The sequence below is a fragment of the Pteropus alecto genome, unplaced genomic scaffold, assembly GCF_000325575.1.
Source record: "Pteropus alecto unplaced genomic scaffold, ASM32557v1 scaffold21, whole genome shotgun sequence".
Lineage (NCBI taxonomy): Eukaryota > Metazoa > Chordata > Mammalia > Chiroptera > Pteropodidae > Pteropus > Pteropus alecto.
This window is the reverse complement of record NW_006436282.1, coordinates 28,495,592-28,506,843: the sequence shown is the minus strand read 5'-3', so window position 1 is coordinate 28,506,843 and position 11,252 is coordinate 28,495,592. Positions and strand designations below refer to the sequence as shown.

Below are 11,252 nucleotides of genomic sequence, written 5' to 3'. Positions count from 1 at the left end.
TCAGCTGGGCGGCGGCCCCGCTGCTGTCGAGGGCACCCTCGGCGCGCGGCCCTTACTTACCCTGCTCGCTTCCTCCGCCAGGACTTCATCGCCTTCGGCTCCGGGGAGCCGCTGGCCAGCGAGTACCACTCCTTCGTGCTCTACCACAACAACAGCCCGCGCTGGGCGGAGCTGCTGAAGCTCCCCATCCCCGTGGACAAGTTCAGGGGCGCGCACATCCGCTTCGAGTTCCGACACTGCTCCAGTAAGTGTTTGGTGGCCTGGTCGCCTCGTGCGGTGCGAGCCGGTCTGCAGACAGCGGCAGGCGGGGAGGAAGGGGGCCGAGGGGCTCCTGCGTGGTGAGGGGCTCGCTTATGCTCCAGGGACCACCGCCTGTGTGGAGATGACCAGGACGGGGAAGGAAGGAAAGAAGCCTGTGGAAACCAACAGCCTTCTCTTCAGTGGGGCCCTTTCTTGGTCTGGAGGGAGTAGGCGGGGAGGGGAGACACCGGCTCTGGTGGCCCGAGGCCATCCTGACCCAGCTGGCGTCTCTGCACCAAGAGCTTGTCCAGCTGGCAGCCGCTCAGGGGACCCACCGGGACTTCTCCGGGCACACAAGGACACTAAGAAAGCCTCTGATTGGCTCAGGGTTGTAGCTGATTTGCATATATCTGCATCACCATGCCATCTCAGACAGTGTTCAAATGAGAATCAGGTAAGGTCCGTCCACATGGGCCTTAGAGATGATGTGAAGTAATTGCCTCATTTTACGGATCTAAAAAACCCAAGACGTGGAGATGTTACAGAATTTGTCCAGGTAAACATCACGACCCGTAAAGCTGTCTTCTCTTGACTTCTCTATTTTAATTCTTTTGTACTCATCACCACCTTCTCAAACCCCTACTCTCTGCCCCCAGGGAACCTCCAGTCCAGGGGTCCTCTGGTGCTCCCCGTGTCACTGAAGTGTACCTCAGACACGGCCGGAAGCAGCAGGCTCCTGTCTGAGGGATGGAGGCGCGGCCCACAGATATGCAGCCTCGACCTGAGCGCTGGGTCACTCGCCCACGCTTCAGGGGGAGAGAGGGATGTGGGCTGTTTGCTGGGACCAATAGCACGTTTCTGAATCGGCTCAGCAGCTCCGTAAATTATGCTTTTGCGGGTGCTTCAGGATGTAGGGAGAATAGCAGAGCCTCGCTAGTCTCCCAGGTTCCCAGAGGAGTTTCGTGGGCAGCTCTCGAAGGGGGGAAACGTTCAGAACTGGGCAGGGCACCATGCCGTCCCTTCTGCCGGTCTTTGTTTTAAATTCTCAGTTGGGCTTAAAACGAGCTTTGAGCTTTAAAGTAATAAAAAGAGAGAAGAAAGTAAAGGAAATGAGAGAAAGGGAGAATGGGCGTTTGAAGAAAATTGTTATAACTCAGAACTTGGGAAGTGGAAAAAGGCTGTTTTTAGTGAAACTTGTCAGATCTCTGCCCTCTTGTCTTTATACTTCAAACATGTTCATGGTTTTTTAAAAAATATTCATTGTTAAAGTCAGAAGATATAGCAAAAACATAGAGAAAAAAATCCCCATTATCCCACAAATTACGGATGATCAGGTAATCATTTTATCACGTGAGCTTCCAAACGTTTCTCTGTATGTACATATATTTATTCAGAAATATCATTCGTTCATCAAACAAACATTTCTTGAACACCTACTGTATGTCCAGCACTTTCCTGGGCATTGAAGATATATCGGTGGATGCAACCAGATCACTCCTCTCGTCGGGATTCCGTTCCAGAGAGGGAAGGTAGACAACGCGTGTGAGCAAAGACATGCAGAACGCGTCAGGTCGCAGGAAGGGAACAGGGGAGAAGGCGAAGCTGGGGTTAGGCGCCAGCAGGTGATGCTGTGTATTGCCGTTGTAGGCGGGGTAGTCAGGAAAGACCTCTTTGATAAGGAGACGTGTCAAGTCAGCAGCGATCTAAAAGAAGGAAGGCTGTGAGCCCAGGGTATCTGGGCGATGAATATTCCAGGCAGAGAGAAGAATAAGTTCCAAAAGGTTGCGGGTTGAACCGTGCTTGGCATTTTCGAGGAGTAACAGGGAGGCCAGAACGAGCAGGGGAGTTTGGAGGTGAGCCAGTGAGGTGGCAGAGGAGCGGGGTCTGTGTTGTCTTTGGGGTCGTGAGGAGGACTGCGGATCTTATTCGGGGTGAGGAGAGCTGGTGGAGGGTTTAGATGGAAGGGAAGTCTGGCTGCTGTACAGGTAGGAGGTTGGAGATGGGCCAGGTGGGAGCAGGGGGACCCTTCAGGAGGCTTTCTCGGTCCTGCCACTCAGATTACAGTGATTTGCATTAGGATTTGCATGGTTTTTACAGATTTATTGACAGATTGGATGCAAAAGAAGGAGGAAAGTCAAGGATGACCCCAAGATTTTGTCCTGAGAATGAAACAGTCAATTACGGAGTGGGGAGGTAACAGCAAGAATCCGTTAGGGTGGCAGAAACCGTACATTCCATTTTAGGCTTGTTCTGTCTGAGAAGTCTATTGGTCACATAGGCAGTCGAGTGAGTTCCAAGCCAGAGACTTAAACTCGAGAGTAAGAACATATAGTTCAGTGTCTTGCTGTAAATGTTTAATAACCAGTATTCAGCGGTGTGGAGAGGGCTTGGAGTCAGCCCCAAACGACAGTGTTTGCTGATTGCCACGGTGTAAATACTCCCACCATGGCCAATTTCAAGCTCTCAGCATCGTGTCACTGAACTTGGACTTGGGGAAAGATCTCTGGAGAGTGAGAGATTAAGAAGGAATGGCCAGCGAGGCCGAAGGAGAAGCCAGGAGGCTAAGTGAAGCAAGTGTTTCAGGAGGGGAATGATCAGACGTGTTAGGTGCCGGTGACAAATAAGATGAGGACAGAGACACTATCCTGCGACTTGGCCTTGTGGACGTCCTTGAACCTGACAAGTGGTTTCAGTGGCTTCGTAGTGAGGAAAGCCTGGCAGGAGTGAGTCAGAGTGAGCTGGATGGGGGAGGGCAGGCAGCGGGTACGGCCGGGTCTTTTGAGAAGCTTTGCGGTGAAGAATGCGGGACAGCAGAGAGGTGGGGTAGCAGCTGTAACGGAACACCGGGCCGCAGGAGGGTTCGTTCCTTGTCTAAGATGGACCTTTTAAAACATGTTTATTGGTGGGTTTGGTTCAGTAGAGGAGAAAATATGGATGGTGTGGGAGAAAGATACCTGGGGAGCAGCATCCTCGAGCTGGGAGGGAGCACAGGGCTCAGCGTTCAAGATTGAGACTTGCCCTGGGGTGGGACCGCTCAGGCAGAGTGCAGGAAGGCACAGGCGTGGGCGAGGTAGAGGGGGAAGCTGGAGTGTGTGCGGACTCTCTGTCCGTCAGCTGAGAGTGAGGGGAGTGTGGAGGCCTTGAAGGCTCGAGAAGAGAGGAGAAGGGATGAAATACTTGTCTAGAAAAGTGGAAGAGTGAGTTGGCTAGGTCCGTGTAGACAGGTTGCCCTGTGCAGGTCGTGTGCATTAAGTAAAGTGGGTTGGTCTAGGACAGCCATGAATGAGCTGCCAGTGGGACTTAACCAGGTACTCTGTGCTGAGGGTATTCGCACAGAAGAGGTTCGAACGACAGACCGTAGAAATGGCAAGTCGAGAGCGGCAGGGGCGATGGGGGAGAATCAATAGGCTGGAGGTCCCAGGGGGCCCGAATCGTTGGAGGTGGGGTACTGGAAAGAATGAGTTAGACGATCAGGAGGTAGAATCCATGAGTTTAGGGTTTTATCAGTACAAGGGGATCATATTATACGTATTGTCTACAACAGTTCATACAGTTTGTTAATCCTGACCAAACAGCTCAGGACAAAAGACCTTGTATTTTAAACAGTTATTTTTATTTTAGAACAGAAAGAGAATTTAGGGAAAACATTGCTTTGTTTCTTATCTTTGCTAATTTTATTCACCATGGAATTTTTTTATTTCTCTGAATTAAATATTAAAAACCACACCTAAGAGATAGTCAGATAAACTTAGGAAATTATTTCTAAATTAGTCTTCTCCCCGAAATCATAAGTTCCATACCCAGCACCTCACTGATGTAGAAATCTCTTCCAGAGACTTTTTTTCCTGCAATTTTTGCTTAATTTTACAGAATATTGCTATTTTCCCAGTTTCTCTGGATTATAAACGAAGGATTGTAAAAGAAAACCCCTTGCTATAATTACGTTTCCGGGGATAACCTCACGCGAGGGGCCAGATCCGCCAGGCAGCATCGCTCTTTGTGCGTGGGGTCCCCCTCCCTGTGGCGAGGTGTCGGAGGGGAGTGATGGTCCCTGAAGCCTCTCGTCCGGCCTTCGCCCCGGCTAACGCGTCTAGCTCTGCTCTCACCGCCTCCCATGGCTGGACTTTGTCAGCTGTCACGTCCACTCCCTGAGAAAGACCAACTGCCCAGGCCCTAATAGGCTGCCGGCCCCAGAGAACTCCTCCCTGCTCCATGCAGGAGACTGGAGGTGAACAAATAAGGTTCTTTCACAGCTTGCTCCATTTTTTTTGGAGAAAAAAGCTCGGTGGAAAGAACTGGAATGGTATTTCAGAGATCTAGAACAAGTTCCCTCACATCTGTAAATGATGCCTAATGATCCTTGACAGTGGCAGCCATTTTAATTGGTAATTAGGCCTCTGGAAACCTCATCGCCTCATCGCAGGCTTCCAGAACATACTGTGTAAGCCCTTCTCAAACTGTGGATTGCCACTCATGTTGCGGTTTTCCAGCGCACCCAGCTGGTCCCAACCAGGGGGCTCCCACAGGGCTGTCTGCACACCTGTGTCCACCGTGGACAGGAGCTTAGGGACTCTGTCCGTGAGCGGTGGGCAGAACACTGCGTCCCACACGCGTGCGTCATGCATTTGGTTCACATGTACTTGCTGAGAGCCTCCCCTTTTGTTGTCACTCCTTGAGATACCTGGCTCAGGACAGAACACGGCAGGTAGGAATGCCCCCCACCCCCGAGCTTACATCTGCGAGTGCAAGGCGAGATGCAAGAAGAAACAGCCACTGCACAAATATGTAAAAAGCATCATTTCAGGTCATAAGTCCCACGAGGAGAATGAGCCCGGGAATGTGACTTGCAGATCAATCAGGGGGCAGGAGAATGGGGCTGGAGGGGGCCGCTGGGGACAGAGCCCAGCTTCAGAGCTGGCCTCTGCTGCGTCAAAGGAGCGGGGAGTGTGGGTTTTGTTTCTTGATCCTCACGCGTCTTGACGCTGTGCTTATCTCCAGAGTCACGTCAGCAGGCGCTCAAATGAGTAATTCTTTTCTCTTTTTCCTTTTTTTTTTTTCTCCCTAGCGAAGGAGAAGGGAGAGAAGAAGTTGTTTGGTTTCTCGTTCGTGCCCCTGATGCAGGAGGACGGCAGGACCCTCCCAGATGGAACTCACGAACTCATCGTGCACAAGGTGACACGGGTCAGGTGGTGGTGGTGGCTGCGGAAGGTCACTTTGTAACTCACCGTCTCTGCATCGTTCTGGAAAAGAGAAAAGATGGCTGGGAGGAGTATTCTTTTGGAAGATCGTGGGCAGGGGCAGTGCGTTTTTGAAAGTGTTGCTTCTCTAGTCTGTCGTATTCTAAAACATATTTTAAAGATGATTTATTCTTTTCATCTTAAGTGTACGCGTTTGGGTAGGTCTGTGCGATGACCTTGAAGTCCTTCCCGTTGCCGCGGAAGGATTAAATAAACCCGACAAGTATGTTTTCGGACATCGCTAAGACACGCTTTCTGCCTAGATCTGCGTCCCCCCAGCGGTAACTCTAGCGAGGTTCGCGGTCCGCGTTCCCGACCGCCGCTCCCCTGAGCAAGCGGAGGAGTGGCTGTGCTTTGTCACGACGGCTGTCGCGGTCGTAACTTTCTGGTTTTTGCATCAAGAATTGTCATAAAAAAACACTGGGAACAAAGTACGCCAGAGAAGGCAGTAGAAGAAAAATTAGCCAAACAAGATCTTTCGAAGTTATCTGAGAATAGCGGTCGTCGTGAAGGATGAAAATGCTGGTCACTGGGAAGTGCGGGATGAAAGTCCAGGGTTTCCTCCCAGGCGCTTCCCCTCTGCGTTTCTGCACCCCTGTCACCTCGTGCGGTCCCAGGTTCTTCCCACTCTCAGCTGGGCCGCCAGGCCCCTCGACCCCCGGTCACCTCTCGCGCTGGTCCAGGCTCCACCCCGCCTTTAGGGCGACCCACCCGTGGCGAGATGGAACCAGGCCACTGCGCCACCGAGGCCCGCCGGAGCTCCCCACTGCCGAGGGGACGAGCCCGAGGCGCTCGGGCTGTGCCAGGCTCCGCTACTGCGTCACCTGTCACCGCTTCCTGTCTGTTAGTGCCACCGCCACGTCCAGCTCGTTCTAGTTCCTGACCCCGCCTGCGGTTCCCTCCGGTCCTCCTCCGCCCTCGGCACCGTCCCCTCACCCCACAGCTACCTCCTGCGCATCCTCGGAGGCTCACCTGGCCGCAGCCTTTTCCAGAAGAGCAGTGCCCACTCCCCGGCCCCGACTCCCGTGACCCCAGCTGGCCCCCGGGACTGTCCGCACTCATGTCCCCCCGTCGGACTCGCTGCACCATGCCATGATCACGTGAAGGGCCCTCGGCTGTCCCTAGGGGCTTTATGAGTCCTTGAGAGCAGCGGCTGTGTCAGGGGTTTTCTGGCGCACAGTAGGCATGCAGTGGAGGTTTACTGAGTGAACGGAGGGGAGCACAAACCAAGCCTTTCTTTACCTTTGGACCATTGCACGACACACCCAGGCGTTCCCGTTCCTGCGCGTGCGTGTGCACGTGCGCGTGCGCCGGTCTCCAATCCATTATTCTCACTGACTGGGCTGGCGCTGTTCTAGGTACTGGAAACGCAGCGGTGAGCACAACCGTTGAAGTCTCTTCATTTCTGCAGCTTATATTCCCTCTTCTTCAAACACTGACTGAAAGGAGCTCGCGGTGTTAAAACACAAGGGAAAACATTTAAAGGAGAGTGAGCAAAACAGGGAACTCAGGAGCTCAGTGTGCGAGTCATCTAAATGGATGACCTCACTGGTAGGTGACAGGTCCTTTATGTGAGACGCACATGACAGGCTGTCCTCGGCTACAGTTTTCCAGAAGACATCGTGGCGGTCTGTACGGGTGTGTGTGATGTTGCCTCTGTGCAGCGTGGAATCTCGACCCAGAAGAGGTGGGACACGATCGTTAACGCTAATAACGGAAGAAAGGTCCCTTCTTTACGGCACAGTAGGCGAGGGCTCTCGCTCGTGGGTCGAAGGGCGTCTTCTGGGCAGGTGCTAAGTTTCTGGTCACGTGAATATGAATCATACCATTTTTAGGTCAGAGGCGTCTGTGGACTTAACATGCCAGGAGAGTGGGTGGCAGGGCTCCCTCCTCCACATGGACAATCGGCCCCACGGTTGTGGATGCCCGGACAGAGAGCCGTTCCGCTCCGACCCGACCCCAGAGGCCGGCCGGTGCCTGTGGGTGGGACCAAAACGCTTCTCAAAAGCAGAGCTTAGAATCAGACCTCCGAATGCCCTCACGCCCTCGTGCAAACTGTCATAGCATCCAGGATTCTGATCCATAAAGCGCAGGAAAACTTCTTGGAACTCGAGCGATTTAAAGGGCAGGTGTTCCCAGTGACCTTCCTCAGCCATGAAGGAGGCTCAGGATGGTGTCTGCATGTTGTCTAATTTGGGGAGGACTTACATCGTATGGACCCACAGGGAAGCATTAGCGCCACAGAAAAACCCCACATGGCTGAGTTGTCTTACGATCAGGGTTATTCTGTGTTGCTTATCTAAAGGGCTGTGGAGTGCTCGCCAAGTGTAATGACTTGTTTTCAGTCAGTCCATGCCATGGTTTCCCTTTATGTAGCACTGAGCCGACAAGGTCAGTCTCAGCTTAAGACCACTCACAGTATGGTTCGAAACCATGTCACGAGCATAATGCTTATCCTTTCTCTGCGTGGCAAGAGGGCGCACGGCCTGTGATAGTTGGATTTATTATTGTTAAAATAGAAAAAAGGAAGGAAGGAAGGAGAAAAGGAAGGAAGACAGATAGGTGGGAGTAGGAGTGAATTTCAAGTCACTGGGTGAGAAACGTAGCCCGTTTCGTAAGTGGTGTTGGGTGGTCACGGTGGGCGCTGGGGAGAGAAAGGGCTGGATTCCTGCTTTGCTGCTTTTACCAAAACAAATTCCAGATTCAATGTAAAAAATAAAACTTTAGAGCCTCGAAAGTATGAGCGATCATTTTTGTAGTACTCAGGTAAGGAGGGCCTTTCTCAGGATGGCCCAAATGTCAGAAATAACTACAAAAAAATTTGTAAATTGGGCTATGTAAAATTTAAAATTTCTTTATTGATAAAACCATCATAATCCAGGCCGAAAGGCACACGACAGACTGAAACAGAGTTGCAACACAGTTTATAAAGGGCGATTATTCCCACTTTACCACCAGTTGTCAAGAATCAGTAAGAAAAAGAAAAATTGCTAAACACTGTAAACAAAAATAATAAATGTAAATATATAAATATATAACTCAATATACAAATCCTCAAAGAAATGTAAGTTAAATAAAGGATGGAAAATCTTAATGTCGGTACAGGTTTTTAAAACCCAGAATTGGAGAGTAAGATGAGGGGAAAGTGGACACTCTCTTGCATTCGGAGAAGAAATGTGAGTGGCATTGTCTCTCTTGTGGCCAATAGGGCAGCACGTGGGTGATTTTAACCGTGTGTATCCTTTGGCTCAGCCGTCTCACATCTTGGTATTTATTGGGAGGAGATAATCAGACAAGATGAGCAGAGATGACCAAGGATGATCACTGCAGATTCCTGGAAATATGAAAACTTGAAAGTAATCTAAATTGCAAACAGCATAGATCTCATTAAATAAATTAATTATATCCATATAGTGAATGAAATACTACATATTTATTGAAGTAATGTTTAGTGGAAATTCTTATGTGCATGGAAAAATGTTTATGCTATATTGGTAAACCACATAGAAGCGTATATTTAGTATAACTGTTTTTATGAAAATTGTTTAACTGCATGTCCATATGTATATATTTACATAGAGAGATGCTTAGAAGGATGTTCTAAAATATTAACACTGAATTTCTTTTTATTTTTCCATAGCTTAATTTTTGTAGGTGGGCAGGTATCATTTTATAACATTAAAAACTTTCTTTTGGAAAAAAAAGAAGAGACAGAAAGTTAGTTTTATACCGTTTAATTCTGGTGTTTCATCTAACTAAAGACCATTCTTCCGTCATATAAGCTTGACATTAAAGTTTATGGTAAAATTCTGAAGAAACAATTGTCATTCATTGACAAGTACTATCTATAAAATCAAAGGTTGACGAGAGATGGAAAAAATGCTCTAGAAAAGTGTCTTTAGCACTTTCTTGTCCATATGATACAGAGAATACTGTGGTTTGCAGTAGGATGTTTAGAGTTAAAACCGACTTGCTCCTCATGGAAGGTGTTAGTTTAAGAGTCTTGCCGTGAGCTAGGAGGAAAGCTCTGTGGAAGATTGCTCACTAGCCGAATCGGGCCTCGAATCAGGGACTGTTCTGTGGCGATGGCTGGACCCCACCTCCGGGGGTGTTTAAGGAAATCGCTCTTACCGAGGTGCTCACAGCCAGGGACCTGGCGAGGACCTGGACTCCGCCTTCGGGCAGGATCTCTGTGTCCTACGGCTAAGACCCCTCTCCAGGGCATGTCGAGCTTTACGTGATCGATTACGTATTGGGGTGGTTTCCAGCTCCGACACCTCCTGAAATCCGAATCGAAAGGTAAGGGGCGTGACGCGGGGGCGCCACCATGAGGGACGTCCTGCCCCCGTCCCTTTGACAGCCGCTCCGAGAATGTCAGCGGTGTCTAGTGGGTGATGCAAAGTTCAAACTCTCCCTCTGGAATTGCTGCTAATCTGCGAATAACACTTTCTTTACTTCACTGCAATCCAGTGGGATTTTTGTTTTCCTCAGCTCAGTAGAGATATTTTTGGCTCCCCCTCTCCGCTGCCTGCTGGAAAGTAAGTTAAGAAGAGAGACAAATAAGTAATAAGCACAAGGGAATTTATTTTTCAAAAGTCAGGTATCTTGAGAACCTGTGAGAATCCAGAAAAGGAGGCTAGGAAGTCAGTAGCTGTGCAGTCAAGTCCCCATTGTGTCTTATGCCGCCGAAGGATTTTTATCCTTGAATATAGATTCTGAAACACCCTCCGGTCCAGTATGTGTATGTACCTAGCATAAACAAGCAAATAACAAATAAGCAAACGTAATGATGATGATGATTGATGATGATTGATGACGATGAGGATGAGGATGATGATGACGATGAAGATGATGATTGACGATGATTGATGATGACGATGATGATGATTGATGATGATGACGGTGATGACGATGATGACGATGACGATGATGATTGATGATTGATGATGATGACGATGATGATGATGATTGATGATAATAATGATGATTGATGATGATGATGATGATGATGATGCAGTCCTCCTTTGACAAATTAGGGTTTTGCAAATCCATTACTGTTGATGGACACCACCATGGCTCAAATGGCCTAACTTGGCCAGGCTGGGTTTTTGCTTAGTAGAGAATCTGATTCCTCATAGCGGGATTTGTCGGCTTCCTAACCCAGTGCATCTGAACAGGAGACGGGCAAGCCGGAAACCAGCCCAATAAAGGGCGATCCTTTTTCCTAATGGGAGAGAGATTGATGTAATGTGGTAGCCTGGCCTGCAAGAGTCCGTAGGTAGGTGTTTCCCACAATCAGCCCAGCCCCGAGTTCAAAGTGCTCTTCTTCCGGTTGACCTGTCTAGTGCCGTGTCCTCTTGTGATCTCCTCTCTGTTTTCTGCCTTTCCCTGGGTCTTGCTGCATACCCAGCAAGCCGGACCTCCCATTCGGGTGCTGACAGGAGGGAGGGAGGGAGGAAAGGAAGGATGGACGGATGGGTGGGTAAACGAAATCATCCAGAACCACTTCTCATCAGAAATCTTAAATTCCCGGTATTCTGACGCGGACTTATCCACCTCCCAGTTTTCTGGCCATACTTGTCTTTCAGTCTTCTCAGCAGACCTGCCTGACGTCGCTTTCTTCCTTGTCTGACCCAGGGTATCGGTTGATCCTCAGGGCTGCTGCGCCTGCCCGGGAAGGAGGAACCGGCCCTGGGTCCGTCTGTCAACACTGCCCCTCCCGGACCCCGCCCCAGGGCGCTGAGCTTTTCTAGAGGAAATGATACCTAGGAAAGA

General features: G+C 49.8%; 1 protein-coding gene across 1 annotated transcript in view; it reads left to right on the top strand.

Annotated features, from left to right (window-relative positions):
- DOCK4 (dedicator of cytokinesis 4) overlaps window positions 1–11,252 on the top strand; it is a 194,114-nt gene that overhangs the window by 68,713 nt on the left and 114,149 nt on the right. Inside the window, exons 13-14 of the mRNA XM_025046816.1 lie at window positions 82–244; window positions 5,306–5,412. Of these exons, the coding sequence (XP_024902584.1) occupies window positions 82–244; window positions 5,306–5,412 (270 nt within the window). The remainder of the gene's footprint in view (window positions 1–81; window positions 245–5,305; window positions 5,413–11,252) is intronic.